The following is a 17,895-nucleotide window of genomic DNA, read 5'->3' on the forward strand; positions in this document are numbered from 1 at the left end:
ATAGATAGATAGATAGATAGATAGATAGATAGATAGATAGATACTTGATTAATCCCAAGAGGAAATTCTCATACTCCAGCAGCAGCATACTGATAAAGAACAATATTAAATTAAAGAGTGATAACAATGCCGATAACAATGTAGGTATACAGACAGACAATAACTTTGTATAATTTTAATGTTTACCCGCCCGGGTGGAATTGAAGAGTCGCATAGTGTGCGGGAGGAACGATAGATAGATAGACTGGAAAGGCACTATATAATAGATAGATAGATATATAGACAGACAGACAGACAGACAGACAGACAGACAGACAGACAGACAGACAGACAGACAGATAGATAGATAGATAGATAGATAGATAGATAGATAGATAGATAGATAGATAGATAGATATGAAAGGCACTATATAACAGATAGATAGATAGATAGATAGATAGATAGATAGATAGATAGATAGATAGATAGATAGATAGATAGATAGATAGATAGATAGATAGATAGATAGATAGACTGGAAAGGCACTATATAATAGATAGATAGACAGACAGACAGACAGACAGACAGACAGACAGACAGACAGACAGACAGACAGATAGATAGATAGATAGATAGATAGATAGATAGATAGATAGATAGATAGATAGATAGATAGATAGATAGATAGATAGATATGAAAGGCACTATATAACAGATAGATAGATAGATAGATAGATAGATAGATAGATAGATAGATAGATAGATAGATAGATAGATAGATAGATAGATAGATAGATAGATAGATAGATAGATAGGCACTATATAAGATAGATAGATAGATAGATAGATAGATAGATAGATAGATAGATAGATAGATAGATAGATAGATAGATAGATAGATAGATAGATAGATATGAAAGGCACTATATAATAGATAGATAGATATGAAATGCACTATAAAATAGATAGATAGATAGATAGATAGATAGATAGATAGATAGATAGATAGATAGATAGATAGATAGATAGATAGATAGATAGGAAAGGCACTATATAACAGATAGATAGATAGATAGATAGATAGATAGATAGATAGATAGATAGATAGATAGATAGATAGATAGATAGATAGATAGATATGAAAGGCACTATATAACAGATAGATAGATAGATAGATAGATAGATAGATAGATAGATAGATAGATAGATAGATAGATAGATAGATAGATAGATAGATAGATAGATAGATAGGAAAGGCACTATATAAGATAGATAGATAGATAGATAGATAGATAGATAGATAGATAGATAGATAGATAGATAGATAGATAGATAGATAGATAGATAGGAAAGGCACTATATAATAGATAGATAGATAGATATGAAAGGCACTATAAAATAGATAGATAGATAGATAGATAGATAGATAGATAGATAGATAGATAGATAGATAGGAAAGGCACTATATAAGATAGATAGATAGATAGATAGATAGATAGATAGATAGATAGATAGATAGATAGATAGATAGATAGATAGATAGGAAAGGCACTATATAATAGATAGATAGATAGATATGAAAGGCACTATAAAATAGATAGATAGATAGATAGATAGATAGATAGATAGATAGATAGATAGATAGATAGATAGATAGATAGATAGATAGGAAAGGCACTATATAAGATAGATAGATAGATAGATAGATAGATAGATAGATAGATAGATAGATAGATAGATAGATAGATAGATAGATAGATAGATAGATAGATAGATAGATAGATAGGAAAGGCACTATATAATAGATAGATAGATAGATATGAAAGGCACTATAAAATAGATAGATAGATAGATAGATAGATAGATAGATAGATAGATAGATAGATAGATAGATAGATAGATAGATAGATAGATAGATAGATAGATAGATAGATAGATAGATAGGAAAGGCACTATATAACAGATAGATAGATAGATAGATAGATAGATAGATAGATAGATAGATAGATAGATAGATAGATAGATAGATAGATAGATAGATAGATAGATAGATAGATAGATAGATAGATAGATAGATAGATAAGGCACTATATAACAGATAGATAAGGCACTATATAACAGATAGATAGATAGATAGATAGATAGATAGATAGATAGATAGATAGATAGATAGATAGATAGATAGATAGATAGATACTTTATTAATCCCAATGGGAAATTCACATTATCCAGCAGCAGCATACTGTTACAATAAATAATATTAAATTAAAGATTGATAATAATGCAGGTGAAAAACAGACAATAACTTTGTATAATGTTAAATGCTAACATTTACCCCCCCCGGGTGGATTTGAAGAGTCGCATAGTTTGGGGAGGAACGATCTCCTCAGTCTATGTTATCATTATTAGTTTTTTTTTACTTTTCATGTTGACTCACCTGCCCCCCTGACCAGCACGTCCCTGCCGCAAAGTCTATTTCATTTGACTGGTGTGGTTGCTCCGTGCTGGGCTAACCATACCATGCCCTGGCCCACTTGGAAGATGTGTGCCTGAACATGGTTCAGTAGCATTTGGGAACAGTGTGACCGCTAAACGTCCCTGAGCACAAAAAACAGACATGACGTCAATGATGCGGCAAGTCAGGTAGAGCAATTCACATTTCATTCAATACCATTTGAGTTACAAACTGGTTTTTATTGTCACCTTACAGATGAACGTGAATTGCATTTGGAAAGAAAAGCTGCAAATTCCTCATTTAACATCATTTGTCTCCATAAAATCTTCTCATACGTCCAGCATGATTAACAGCAAAACACTGGTCTGCACACTCAATAAACCTGTAGGAGGGTCGAGCGTCATCCTGCACTGCATGACTCCAATTAAACACTAAATAAGGAAAATCATTTTGACATGCATGAGTACACCCTCAGAAGCAAGCACTGCAGTTTTCTAATCCTAGTATCACCATATACATCCATCCATTATCCAACCCACTATATCCTAACTACAGGGTCACGGGGTCTACTGGAGCCAATCCCAGCCAACACAGGGTGCAGCCAGGTGTTACATGGGCGACCCCTTGGCCTGGTCCAGCCACTCGGGACTCCATGAGTAACACAAAGTCAAACCAACGGTACCCAAGGATTTTCCAGAGAGACACAGTACCAAAGGAGTCCAGTCTTCGTCTCAGGTCACTGGATAGTGTCCATGTCTCACAAACAGGACTCTAAAGACTTGGACCTTCGTCCTTTTGCATAGATATTGGGAGTGCCATACAACCCTTTCCAGTGACCTCATGACCCCCCATGCTCTCCCAATCTGTAAACTGACTTCATAGGAAGAGTCACCAGAGACATGAATGTCACTGCCAAGGTAAGTAAACCTCTGGACGAGGTCGACACTCTCTCCGCAGACAGACACACTGCTGATGGCCGTGTCCAAGAGGTCATTAAAGGCTTGATCTTTGGTTTTTATCCAGGACACTCGCAAGCCCAGACACTCAGACTCCTCGCTCAGTCTCTCGAGCGCCCCAATCAGAGCCTCCATTGACTCCGCGAAGATCACAGTATCGTCAGCAAAGTCAAGATACGTGAATCTTTCTTCACCAACAGCGAAATTTCATTGCAACGAAAGTTATAATACATGGGGAGGATCCCCCCAAACCTTTATATTTTGTCCTTGTCTTTCTACACCTTTTCAAATAATAATTGCGACACTTGTGGCTTAAAGAGGGGGCGTGGTAGTGTGGCTGCAGCGGTTCCCGAGTGTGATGTGGCGCGGGCGTTTCCACACTTAAATGCACAGGTGAGGAATCATCCGTGTCCGTAATTGATCCTAGGAGCTGCTAATCACCACACCTGTGCCACGTCCCCATATTAAAGGAGAAGCGTGAGTGCGAGAGGGGAGAAAAATATGAAGAAAAACGATGGAAGGAGGCTAAGAAGAGTATGAAGAGCAATCTCGGTGAGGACGATCTGGCTGCCTAGAAGGGAAAAGCAGCACAAACAGGGGCCCTGTGACATTCTAGGGGCTGGTTCACCCCATTGATCAATGGCGTGGAGTGGGGTGAGCATGGCTGATGACCTCCCCAGGGATTGACCTTGGATAGTCTGGCTGCGCTGTGAGGAGGCAGCCAAGATGGGGGCCAGGGAATGAAGGTCATGGCTGCTGAGTCTCCACTGGCTGCGCAAGTGATGGGTGAGCCGGGAAGACGAAGAAGGAGGTGGGCTGGGATCTGAAGAAGCCAGTGACTGCTTTTAATGGATTTATTTATTGTGTTTTTATTCCCCAGTATCCACTTGTTTTTATGGATTACTAGGGGGCTTTACCCCCTGCTCGCTTCGCTCACCAACCCCCGGGCATACACTACATGCTAGCCTCTTTGCAGTTCTGCTGCAGTGCTGTCGCTCACGCATTGCGGTTGTACAATTTAAACAGATTTTTATTTTCATGGGAATTGTTACATGTGCATAATAGAACTATTTTACATTACAGCGAGCAATTAACCATATTAAAAAAGAGTAAAATAATTTTAAAAATGAATAAATAATAAAATTAATAAATTTAAATAAAATAAATAAATAAATAAAATAAATTTAATAAAATAAATAATTTAAAAGTAAATTATATTTCATGTTGCGGTAGGGTTATTCTTTGATAATACGATTTTGTTGTCTTTGGCTTTGAAATTAATACGCAAATACATTTTAAACTTACACTTTTACTGTAAAACGTCAGTAAAAACTATTTTTTGAATTAAATTTTCGTTAGTATCGCATTGATTTTTGATTCTGTATTTGGACTTTCATCGTGACAATGCAACGTATAACTGCCCGTGAGTGAATTTCATTACTTTCTCTCTATTAAATAAAACGACTTTTTTGAATGTTTGGCTCTGAGATTTGTTAATTGTCGTTGCAAAAGCTATTCTAAAGGGAAACTGTAAACGTTTTAATCTTCTTCTTCTTTTGGCTGCCCCCGTTAGGGGTTGCCACAGCGGATCATCATCTTCCATATCTTTCTGTCTCCTGCATCTTGTTCTGTTACACCCTCACCTGCACGTCCTCTATCACCACATCCATAAACCTTCTCTTAGGCCTTCCTCTTTTCCTCTTCTCTGGCAGCTCTATCCTTAACACCCTTCTCCCAATATACCCAGCATCTCTCCTCTGCACATGTCCAAACTAACGCAATCTCGCCTCTCTGACTTTTGTCTCCCAACCTGAGCTGACCCTCTAATGTCCTCATTTCTAATCCTGTCCATACTCGTCACACTCAATGCAGATCTTAGCATCTTTAACTCTGTCACCTCCAGCTCTGTCTCCTGCTTTCTGGTCAGTGCCACCGTCTCCAACCCATATAACATAGCTGGTCTCACAATCAACCTGTAGACCTTCCCTTTCACTCTTGCTGATACCCGTCTGTCACAAATCACTCCTGACACTCTTCTCCACCATTCCACCCTGCCTGCACTCTCTTTTTCACTTCTCTTCCACAATCCCCATTACTCTGTACTGTTGATCCCAAGTATTTAAACTCATCCACCTTCGCCAACTCTACTCCCCTCATCCTCACCATTCCACTGACCTACCTCTCATTCACACACATGTATTCTGTCTTGGTGTTCCTACTGACCTTCATTCCTCTCCTCTCTACACTATAACTCCATCCCTCTCCAGGGTCTCCTCAACCTGCTCCCTATTATCACTACAGATCACAATGTCTTTAGCAAACATCATAGTCCACGGGGACTCCTGTCTAATCTCGTCTGTCAACCTGTCCATCATCATTGCAAATAAGAAAGGGCTCAGAGCCGATCCCTGATGTAATCCCACCTCCGTCACTCCTACCGTAGACCTCACCACTGTCACACTTCCCTCATACATATCCTGTACAACTCTTACGTACTTCTCTGTACAACTTCCTCATACAATACAACAGCTCCTCTCGAGACACCCTATCATACGCTTTCTCCAGGTCCACAAAGATGCAATGCAACTCCTTCTGGCCTTCTCTAAACTTCTCCATCAACATCCTCAGAGCAAGCATTGCATCTGTGGTGCTCTTTCTTGGCATGAAACCAAACTGCTGCTCACTACCTCATCACCTCACTTCTTAACCTAGCTTCCACTTCTCTTTCCCATAACATCATGCTGTGGCTCATCAATTTTATTTCCCTTTACTTACTGCAGTCCTGCACATCCCCCTTATTCTTAAATATCGGCACCAGTACACTTCTTCTCCACTCCTCAGGCATCCAAGATTCCATTAAACAATCTGGTTAAAAACTCCACTGCCATCTCTCTTAAACACCTCCATGCTTCCATAGGTACAGTATGTCATCTGGACCAACGGCTTTTCCATTTTTCATCCTCTTCATAGCTGTCCTTACTTCCTCCTTGCTAATCCGTTGCACTTCCTGATTCACTATATTCCACATCATCCAACCTCTTCTCTCTCACGTTCTGTTCATTCATCAGCTTCTCAAAGTACTCTTTCCATCTGCTCAACACGTTTCCATCTTTATCCTTTATCACCCTAACCTGCTGCACATCTTTCCCAGCTCACCCCCTCTGTGTAGCCCACTGGTCCTTTTCTCCATCCTTAGTATCCAACCTCTCATACAACTCATCATATGCCTTTTCTTTAGCCTTCGCCACCTCTCTCTTCACCTTGTGCCTTATCTCCTTGTACTCTTGTCTACTTTCTGCATCTCCCTGACTATCCCACTTCTTCTTTGCCATCCTCTTCCTCTGTATACTCTCCTGTATTTCCTCATTCCACCACCAGGTTTCCTTTTCCTCCTTCCTCTGTCCAGATGTCATGCCAAGCACCCTTCTTGCTGTCACCCTTACTACTTCTGCTGTAGTTTCCCAGCTGTCTTCACTGCCACCCAGTGCCTGTCTCACCTCCTCCCTAAACTCAACCTTACAGTCTTCCTTTTTCAACTTCTTCATGATATTGTAAGTTGATGTTTTCATCTTCCGCACCATCACCACCAACTGTTTCAGCAGAGTCTATTGATACGCATTTAACCAATTTGCCATGTAACCGATTGACATTTTTGCCATTCATCCATTTGACTTCATCGTTTCGCAGTGCTAAGTTTGCCCATCTACTCATTTTTTTTGTTGATAACCCTTTGCGATGATATTCTTCAATAAGATTATACGCATTCTTTAATTAGGAACTTAAAGTGAGGAAAACGTTAAAATTTATAAGAGCTGAGAGAAAAGGAAGTGTGTCTGTCAAAGGCATTCACACAAATGAGAGGTGAGAGTACTGTGGGCGTGGCTGAATATGATTGAGAGGAGGGCGGGACTTGAAAAAATCTTCCAAAAAGTCTCGTCTCATTGTGGGATTTTTTTATTACAATAGAGAGATTTATTTATGGACATGTTTGAGCACTGCACTGTGGACACTGTTTTTGGTTCTGTTTTGATTTTTTTAATAAAAGCATGTAACACTTTTCACACCATTCCCTTCTCCATGTGTGATTTGACCCCATCAGTCAGCTAATTCGGTCATAACTATCGATGGTGTTGGGTTCGAGAGGCTCCCAAATGTAAAGAGGGAGCCTGGAGTGGACATGCATCGTCACACACCTTCCCAAAGGTCTATCAGCAGGAGGAACTTACAAGGGCCACTTAAACTTAAGGAGGTGGTATCCAATAAACAGTGCTGTTTAGGTCTGCTAACTCACGATTGGAGTCTGTGGGCCAACGCTTCTTCTTTGTAATTGGGTTTTTCACAAAATTTTATAACATGACAAGCCACTGGGGAAAAATAAATGTGACAAGTGTAACACAAAATTTAAAGTGCTGAGTGGTTGTCGGCCATTGTTGGTACCCCATAACTTTGATTTTGACAAAGAGGTCCTCGGTCCAAAATGCTTTGAGACACACTGGACTAGATATCATTGTGTAAACACCAGTAACGTAATTAAATTACTCTCCCACTTGGACAGAGGCAGTGGTGCTGTAAGAATTATGTTTCTGGACTTCTCTAGCATCTTCAACACAATCCAACCTCTGCTCCTTAGGGAAAAGCTGACAGAGATGGGAGTAGATTCATACCTGGTGGCATGGATCGTGGACTATCTTACAAACAGACCTCAGTATGTGCGTCTCAGGAACTGCAGGTCTGACATTGTGGTCAGCAACACATGAGCGCCGCAGGGGACTGTACTTTCTCCGGTCCTGTTCAGCCTATATACATCAGACTTCCAATACAACTCGGAGTCCTGCCACGTGCAAAAGTTCGCTGATGACACTGCTATCGTGGGCTGCATCAGGAGTGGGCAGGAGGAGGAGTATAGGAACCTAATCAAGGACTTTGTTAAATGGTGTGACTCAAACCACCTACATCTAAACACCAGCAAAACCAAGGAGCTGGTGGTGGCTTTTAGGAGGCCCAGACACCTCATGGGCCCCGTGATCATCAGAGGTGACTGTGTGCAGATGGTGCAGACCTGTAAATACCTGGGAGTGCAGCTGGATGATAAATTAGACTGGACTGCCAATACTGATGCTCTGTGTAAGAAAGGACAGAGCCGACTATACTTCTTTAGAAGGCTGGCGTCCTTCAACATCTGCAATAAGATGCTGCAGATGTTCTATCAGACGGTTGTGGTGAGCGCCCTCTTCTACGCAGTGGTGTGCTGGGGAGGCAGCATAAAGAAGAAGGACGCCTCACGCCTGGACAAACTGGTGAAGAAGGCAAGCTCTATTGTAGGCATGGAGCTGGACAGTTTGACATCAGTGGAAGAGCGATGGGCACTGAGCAGACTCCTGTCAATCATGGAGAATCCACAGCATCCACTGAACAGGATCATCTCCAGACAGAGGAGCAGCTTCAGTGACAGACTGCTGTCACCGTCCTGCTCCACTGACAGACTGAGGAGATCGTTCCTCCCCCAAACTATGTGACTCTTCAATTCCACCCAGGGGGGTAAACGTTAACATTATACAAAGTTATTGTCTGTCTGTATACCTGCATTGTTATTACTCTTTAATTTAATAATTTAATATTTTCTTTATCAGTATGCTGCTGCTGGAGTATGTGAATTTCCCCTTGGGATTAATAAAGTATCTATCTATCTATCTATCTATCTATCTATCTATCTATCTATCTATCTATCTATCTATCTATCTATCTATCTATCTATCTATCTATCTATCTATCTATCTATCTATCTAAATGTGTCCACTGGTCTGTGCTATAAATTTGTTTTCTGTATGATTCCAATAATTTTGAACATTTTCGTAGTCAAAATCTATAGTCTATCTAAAATAATGGGGAAAACAAAAATAATTATCAAAAATTTAATTCTCCATAAAAAATGAAAATAATAATAATAATCTTTAGATTTAAGTAGCACCTTTCTCGCTACTCAAGTGCTTGATGTAGTGAGTGGGGACCACCACTAAAGTGTAACATCCACCTGGATGAAACGACGGCAGCCATTTTTGCACCAGTTCTCTCTCCACACATGAAGTGTTAGGTGGGGGGGGGGGGGGTCAGGGGGGGTCAGAATGACCAGGCCATGGTGAACACTTTAGCTGGACATCGGGATACCCCCTACTCCTTATGAAGGATGCCCAGGGATCTTTTATGGCCACTTTGAGTCAGGACTTTGGTTATTAGTCCGAAGAATGGCACCATTTTTACAGCACGGTGTCCCCGTCACTGCCCTGGGGCACAGCGATCCACATAAGCGCCCCCTTACTGGTTAAATTAAATCCACAAATGTACGGACCAAGCCGCCCCTTCCTATATGCAGATCGCGCATTGTGCATGGGGCCCGTGATCAGATGATCAATATGTATCTGTGTTTTTGGGTTTAGTGGACCACCACGATTCAGGAGCTTCGATGGACAGCCAATTGGATTACATGTTTTTGTCTTGTGATTCCAAGAAGAAGCCCCAGTTTGGCTAGGGGCGGCACTGCATATGTCATAATAAATACATTTTAGTTATATAGCACCTTTCCTGTGTTCAAAAACAAATGAAATAAAAACACAATCCTAACCTCTGACTCTCATTCTGATGTTTTCATTTCTTGTGTTTGCAGACCTTCTCAGTGCTTCTTCTCACAACTGAAGTGGCTTTCGATTTTAAAGAATTCTTTTTTTTTGGAGTCACCCATCCATGACTTGTTAAAGTTACCCTTAGGGCTGTCAGGTTACTCCATGCTATGCTCTTCATCTGAGTTTATGTGTGGCGCTGTGTTCCTTGTCTATGCAAGTGCCAAAGTCGCTGTGCTGTGGGCACCTTGACCTCTGAAATGCAGACTCACCTTCAGGTACGGTGACGGCCTTGGGCTTCTCGTCAAACATGGGGACGCATTCTCCAGGTGGGATCTCAAATGACTTGGTGACCAGGTGGAAGGACTCCATTGTCATGGATGATTTGCGCTGCTCGGTTTTCTCTGCGGAGATATAAGCGTACACAGCAACATTTTAGGGGGTTTTCATTCAAACTGTTCCATTTAAACCAACTACGGAAAAATTCATATCTTCTCACAGCTGGTTTACAAGCGTTCCTTCTTTTTTTCCATAAATGTTTCAACTTTTTGTAAAAATCAAAAATAGTTATGTATTATGTAACACACCAAATAGCACATATATTTGTATCATGTACCACTCTCAATAGAAGAATGGACGGCAGGCATGGGCTGGCATCGCTCCCAGGATGGCTCCTAGTTCCTTACCTGGCCAGAAGGTGGCGGTAGTGAGTAGATGGGTAGAATGGCAGGGCATTTTAATTCGTCTTTTTCTGTAGCTACGTTTTAGTTTTACTCGTAATAGGCTGTATGGGTATAGAATTATCATATTCTTCAGGGGTCTGCAATCTTTACCAATCCCTGCTATTCTCTGCTGTCTTTTCTGGTTCTTCTGTAACTGCACCACCACCAACTGATCAAAGCACCAACCAGACCCCTGAGATGATGGAATGAAGGCGGGGGGTCTCAGCTATCCACAAGATCAACCTCATCAAATCCAATTATGTGACTTAGGAACATTTATGTTAGGTAGAATGCCCAGGGGGGTCTGGGGGGTCTTTTTGGCCTTGGTACCCCTGCAGATTTTTTTTTCTAGGTCATTTCTGTCCTCCTTGCCCTCTCTTCCATTTGATATTTATCTGTTTTTAAGATTGTTTAGATTTATTTGTTTTTTTTTCTTCTTTCTTTGTTACTTATTCTTTAATATTATTACCTAATCTGTTTCGCTTCCTGGTATCCTCCCTGCATGGAGTTTGCATGTTCTCCCCGTGTCTGCGTGGGTTTCTTCCCACAGTCCAAAGACATGCAGGTTAGGTGCATTGGCAATCCTAAAATGTCCCTAGTGTGTGCTTGGTGTGTGGGTGTGTGTGCCCTGCGGTGGGCTGGCGCCCTGCCTGGGGTTTGTTTCCTGCCTTGCGCCCTGTGTTGGCTGGGATTGGCTTAAGCAGACCCCCGTGACCTTGTAGTTAGGATATAGCGGGTTGGATAATGGATGGATGGATATTATTTTCAACTTTTTAGTCTTGGGTTTGTTTTAGTATAATTTTGTAATCGATATTTTAACACTTTGTTTAATATTTCTATCTGTTACTAGTGCCATCTACTGGTGAAATCTTGAACTATTCTTTATATGAAAATTTCATTTCTTAATTAACATGGATTAATTGATCAATTAGTGAAACTGATTATTGATTCATGTATTGTCATCGGCTGTGGTGGGCTGGCGCAATGCCCAGGGTTTTTTTCCTCCCTTGTGCCCTGTATTGGCTGGGATTGGCTCCAGCAGACCCCCGTGACCCTGTAGTTAGGATATAACAGGTTGGATAATGGGTGGATGGATGGACCTAATCTTATTTGCTTTACCTTTTCTTGCAAATTTCTCTTTGACATTTTGTATATTGTTATATGAATATGTGTTATAGAGATAAATGTTGCTGTTGTTCCCTCCTACCTTAGTCAGGAGGTTGGCAGGAGATGCCAATATGAAAACAGAAGTGGGCATGCTGGTGTCTGAGTGGGCTTGCTATGAAGATTTCTTATTTGGCTGGGAAGTCACTAAGATGGAGGGACAGGGGGAGAACAGCCTGCCAGGATTGTAGGCTGCATGGCAGCCTTCCTGGGCCAGGGTACCTATACACACATTTGTAAAGCATGATGGGAACTGTAGTCCAGAGGGGCAGCCCTGCTGGGATTAGCGATTTCTATTTTGTGGTACTTCTGCCTGACCCTGAAGTGCAACATCCCAGCATCGGAAGTACTCTCAGGTTCTGTAAAAAAAGGGGGCCCAGTCGGGTTAAGAGGAAGAACAAAACCTGTTTGGTGTATGGTGAAGAGCTTCTCAATGTGGCTTATGTTAGTGTGTAGAAAAACACTTTTTAAAGCTTTATATTCAGTAAAACCCAAATTTCTCTTTGTGGAATGGGAATGGCAAAAACAAGTAACATCTAAATGTGTTTAGATTAATATTTTTCATGTCAGATATGAAATACAACGGGGTTTAATCAATAAAAAAACAGTGTCATGACAGATTAAGCCAGCAGATGGCACTGCTGCAAAAGTTAAACTTTTCATAAAATGTGGTGACATTTGTGAACTAATGGAGAAAAGCCAGCAGATGGCGCTGCTGTCAAAGGGAAAATGGATACCAATAGTTTGTTTTTTTCCCAGTTCAGATACCAACAATAATATTAACAGAAGTCTATTGTTAGGATCCACTTATGTTAATCATCTTGCTCTCTTTTATAGTTTGTTTAGCCTAATCTGTAATTTTCTATGTGTATAATATGTATTTTGTAAAAAGGTGTATATTATAACTTTAAGTTTGGCTCTCTGGGCGTGTACTCAGTGAAGTTATAAAACCAGCAGGTGACACTAACTGCCATCATGGGTAAAATGGGCAAAACCAACAGATGGCGCTGTTGTGAAGATTATAGTGGAATAAAATCAGCAGCTGGCACCACTGCCAATACTAACATGGGACAAAATCAACTGATGGTGCTCTTGTCAAAGTTTAAAAAAGAGAGATGGCACAGCTGTCAAAGTTAAATGGGACAAAACTATAGGATGAAGCTCCTGTCCAGGGTAAAAATTGTTTATGACCAGCAGATGACTCTTCTGTCAAAAGTAAAAATTGTATATAACCCACAGATGGTGCGGCTGTAATGGGTAAAAATTGTACATACCCTGCAGATGGCACTATTGTCAAGGTTAAATGGGACAAAACCATATGATGAAGCTTCTGTGAAGGGTAACAATTGCATCTAACCAGTAGATGGCGATACCATCAATGTTAAAAATAGGATATAACCTGCAGGTGGCACTGCTTTTGAGGGTTAAATTGGGCAAAACCACCAGACAGAATTTCTGCCAAGGGTAAAATGGAACAAAACCAACATCTGACACTGCTGTTGTGACTAATTAGTAAAAAACAAGCTGCTCTTAATGATAAACTGGGATATGACCAGTAGATGGCACTGCCATCAAGTATTAAAAGGACCAAAACCAGCAGATGCCACTGCTGTCAAGGTTAAATGGAACAAAACCATAGGATGAAGGGTACCAATTGTATATGACCAGTAGATGGCGCTACTGTCAAGGGTAAAAATAGGATATAACCTGCAGATGGCACTATTGTCAAGGTTAAATGGGACAAAAACCAGAAGTTGAAGCTGCTGTCAATGTAAAATGGTTTATGACCAGTAGATGGCACTGCTGTCAAGTGTTGAAAGGGACAAAACCAGCAGATGCTATTGCGCTAAGGGTAAAATAGATTGTATGTCAAGGGTAAAACTTGTACATAACTCACAGATGGTGCTGCCATCAAGGGTAAAATAGAATAAAGCTAGCAGTTGGCACTGCTGGCAAGGGTTAAATGGGACACAACCAGCAGATGAGTTTGCTATAAAGGGTAATACTGGACACAACCAGAAGATGGCACTCCTGTTAAGAATAAAATTGGACAAAACCAACAGACAGTACTGCTACTGGCAGTAAAAGGGAACAAAAATAACAGATGATGCTGGTGTCAAGAATAAAATGGGACATAACCAGAGGATGGCACTACTGTCAAGGGTAAAATGGGATCAAACCAACAGACGGCCCTGCTGTCAAGGTTAAATGGAATAAAACCAGAAGATGAAGTTGCTTGTCAATGTAAAAATGGGTTATGACCAGTAGATGGCACTACTGTCAAGTTTTGAAAGGGACAAAACCAGCAGCTGGTATTGTGCCAAGGGTAAAATGGATTGTGTGTCAAGGGTAAAACTTGTACATAACTCACAGATGGTGCTGCTATCAAGAGTAAAATAGAATAATGCCATGAGGTGGCACTGTTGTCACGTGTTAAAGGGGACAAACTAGTAGATACCAAGGATAAAATAGAATAAAGCCAGCAGATGGCACTGCTGTCAAGGGTTAAATGAAACAAAACTAGCAGATGGCTCAGGTATCAAGGGTCAAATGGGACAAGACCAGCAGATGACACTTCTGTCAAGGGCTGAAATTGTATATGACCCACAGATGGTGCTGCTGCCAAGGGTGAAATGGGATAAAACTAGTAGATGACACTGCTGCCATAGAATAAAGCCAGCAGGTGGCACTACTGTCAAGGGTTAAATGGGACAAAACCAGCAGATGGTGCTGCTGTAAAGGGTAGTACTGGACACAACCAGAAGATGGCACTCCTGTTTAGAATGAAATGGGACAGCACTGCTGCCGGCAGTAAAAGGGAACAAAAATAACAGATGACGCTGGTGTCAAGAATGAAATGGGACATAACCAGAGGATGACGCTACTGTCAAGGGTGAAATGGGACCAAACCAACAGATGGCCCTGCTGTGAAGGGTGACATTCCATTGTAGTTTGCACATCATTGTGAAAGAAGTGAAACGTGGGCTACAGACGACATTGCTGGGCTCATTTAAGACGTGAGCCCCCCATCCGTTTCTAGCTCCAGGCTCCTGATGTCTGACCCTCACTTTGACTGGCGGAGCACAGCTGCTCAGGGAGCTACAGCTGAACCCCAAAACCCAGAAGTGTATTTTCATGATTATTAAAAACTCATTTTGCACGTGTTTCCATACAATTGGGGGTATCCAGACCGGAGAGCTGCTGTTCTGTATGTGTAACTAACAGAAAATCCAAAAGAAGCACAAAACTGGCCGCACAGAGTAAAGAGTCAAAGTTTAAAGAAAAAGAAAGAAAATGGGGGCAAATCCCGGCTGCTTACCTTCCACCACCTTGCTGGATTGTGAGACTTTCTTCAGTTTGGTGGTGGTGATGGTGGTGGTGGTGGAGGTGGAGGAGGTCATTTGCATTCCCCCTGACGACTGGAGGACTTTGGTGGCCATTGTGAAGCTTTAGGTCTCAAATGTCCAACCGAAAATGACTGTGGATTCTTAAACTGCAAAGAAACAGAAAGAAAGAGTCAGTCAGTCAGTCAGCCAGTCTCAGGCCCAGTTAATCTACGCCAGGGTCTGGCAGCACTGGGCACGAGAGTCCTAGAGAAGGTGCCAGTCCAGCAGAGTGCCATCTAAAGAAATAGAAAGGCTCATGTGGGCAGGGTGCCCCTAAGGACATTGACATGGGGATGGGCTATGAACAATTATGGCGGTCTGTTTCCCATAATGCATTTCTGTATGAACTTGAGTGGGGTGGCAGACGACCAGGGATCTTGCCCCACCGGGATGCCTGGAAGAAGGACGGACTGGGAGAGGGGCACCTACAGAAATAGAAAGGCTCATGTGGGCAGGGTGCCCCTAAGGACATTGACATGGGGATGGACTATGAACAATTATGGCGGTCTGTTTCCCATAATGCATTTCTGTATGAACTTGAGTGGTGTGGCAGACGACCAGGGATCTTGCCCCACCGGGATGCCTGGAAGAAGGACGGACTGGGAGAGGGGCACCTACAGAAATAGAAAGGCTCATGTGGGCAGGGTGCCCCTAAGGACATTGACATGGGGATGGACTATGAACAATTATGGCGGTCTGTTTCCCATAATGCATTTCTGTATGAACTTGAGTGGGGTGGCAGACGACCAGGGATCTTGCCCCACCGGGATGCCTGGAAGAAGGACGGACTAGGAGAGGGGCACTATCTTTCCCTGGGCACAAGAGAGCAGCCCCCTTGGGCGCACAATCGTGGAACACCAGAGCTCATGCCTTTTGGACTCCATGGCCACTGCCAGGGGGAGCGGAATGACTTAATGAGCCCGTTTGGGCTGTGATGCAACCACACCCGGAAGGGCAGCCTAATTAGGCTAATTACCACCTGAAGCACTTCCGGGTGGGCTATAAGAGGAGCCTGCAGCCCCCACTCAAGGAGCCAGAGTCGGGTGGAAGAGGACGGCGCTTACGAGGAGGAGTGGAGGTGGCCTGAAGTGAAGGACTAAGGACTGAGTATAGCGTGGTGATTTGGGCACCGCGTGTTGTTGTGTGTGTCACAAAATAAAGGGTGCATGTTTTTGAAGACATCTGGAGTCCGTGTCTGTGTATGCCGAGGCTATCTCTTACAGTGGTCAAGAAGGACCTCCCATGTGCCACCATACTGTATGTGTGGACTACACTGTAGGGAAGCGTCAAGGATTTGAAGTTAATACGTTCGGCTAAGGAGCCAATGCAGTGACCTGAAGAGAGGAGTTACATGTACCCTCCTGGGCACCAGCTGTGCCACTGCATTTTGAATCATCTGAAGTGGCTTAGGGACACATGTCAATAGTCCTGCCAGTGGAGATGTGACAAGACTGAAACGTGAAGCAGGAGTTGCACTGCGTACTCTGTTAGACACGTTGTGATCTTGAGATTCTTGTACAGAGCGAATCTCCCAAGAGACCCTAACTACATGGTACCTGAAGGACAGCTGGTCACTGATCACCACCATAAAGGCTGCGTACCGACTTGGTGGGCGTGAGCCACAAGACCATACAAATACAATACAATACAATTTATTTTTGTATAGCTCAAAATCACACAAGGAGTGCCACAATGGGCTTTAATAGGCCGTGCCTTTCGACAGCCCCACCACAGCCTCGACTCTCTAAGAAGACAGGGAAAAACTCCCAAAAAAAAACTTTGTGAAGAAACCTCAGGAAAGGCAATTTGGAGAGAGAGAGAGACCCCCTTTCCAGGTAGGTTGGGAGTGCAGTCAGAAAAAAAGGGGGAAATACAACACAACGAACAGAACAGGACACAAGTAATCCTCAATACAACACGATAATACAATAGGAACGGTCCAAGTACGGAGACAAATACAGCAGTAGATGATATCACAATAAGCCGAGCTGAACAGAAACGGGAGGTTGAATCGATACCAAGATAGGCCCGTCTCTGCCAGGTTGAGCTGGAGATGGTACTCCTTCATCCAGGTTTCAATGTCAGGGAGACCTTCAGGAATTCAAGGTGATAACTGAGGTCCTCTGATGGGAATGACAGGGGCAGCTGCGAATCATCAGCGTAGCTCTGCGTCACACACGTGTGGATAGGAGGCGGTCGTTGAGCTTACCTAAGAGTGAAATGCCATGTCAGGGGTTGACGAAGTGCACTAATAATAGTTTGTGGCCAGGGGGCGCAAAGGTAATGGCTGCTGTCACCACACCCGGAAGTGCTGCCGAAAGATTATCACAGGACATCCTGGAAGTACTTTCAGGTGTCCTATAAAAGGAGCCAACTACCACTACTCCGGGAGCTAGAGTCGGGAGGAAGAGGATGAAGCTTGCCAGGAAGAGTGGAGGCGGAAGGAGAGAGAGAGATGGAGACATGCTGTGTGCTTATTTAACTGTGCATACTATAGTGGTGGGGATGATTGAAGAGCGTTTCCCTCTTGGAAATGTGTGCTGCTGCACTTGTGCCCAGTGTCTGTTGTGCTGGGTGTTTGGGGAGTTGAGCGCCCCCTGGCGGTCACACCGTCTGCA

The 17,895-nt window shown here is 42.5% G+C and overlaps 1 protein-coding gene across 2 annotated transcripts in view; it reads right to left on the bottom strand.

The window, feature by feature from the left end:
* The window catches only part of LOC114645641 (immunoglobulin superfamily member 22-like), a 207,265-nt gene that overhangs the window by 176,972 nt on the left and 12,398 nt on the right, over positions 1-17,895 (bottom strand). For both annotated transcript variants that reach the window (XM_051923400.1, XM_051923399.1), the window contains exons 2-3: positions 15,211-15,384; positions 10,278-10,409 (exon numbers count right to left, since the gene is read on the bottom strand). In XM_051923400.1, coding sequence (XP_051779360.1) covers positions 10,278-10,409; positions 15,211-15,331 — 253 coding nt within the window. In that variant the 5' untranslated portion in view covers positions 15,332-15,384. The remainder of the gene's footprint in view (positions 1-10,277; positions 10,410-15,210; positions 15,385-17,895) is intronic.

The sequence above is a fragment of the Erpetoichthys calabaricus genome, chromosome 2, assembly GCF_900747795.2.
Source record: "Erpetoichthys calabaricus chromosome 2, fErpCal1.3, whole genome shotgun sequence".
Classification (NCBI taxonomy): domain Eukaryota; kingdom Metazoa; phylum Chordata; class Cladistia; order Polypteriformes; family Polypteridae; genus Erpetoichthys; species Erpetoichthys calabaricus.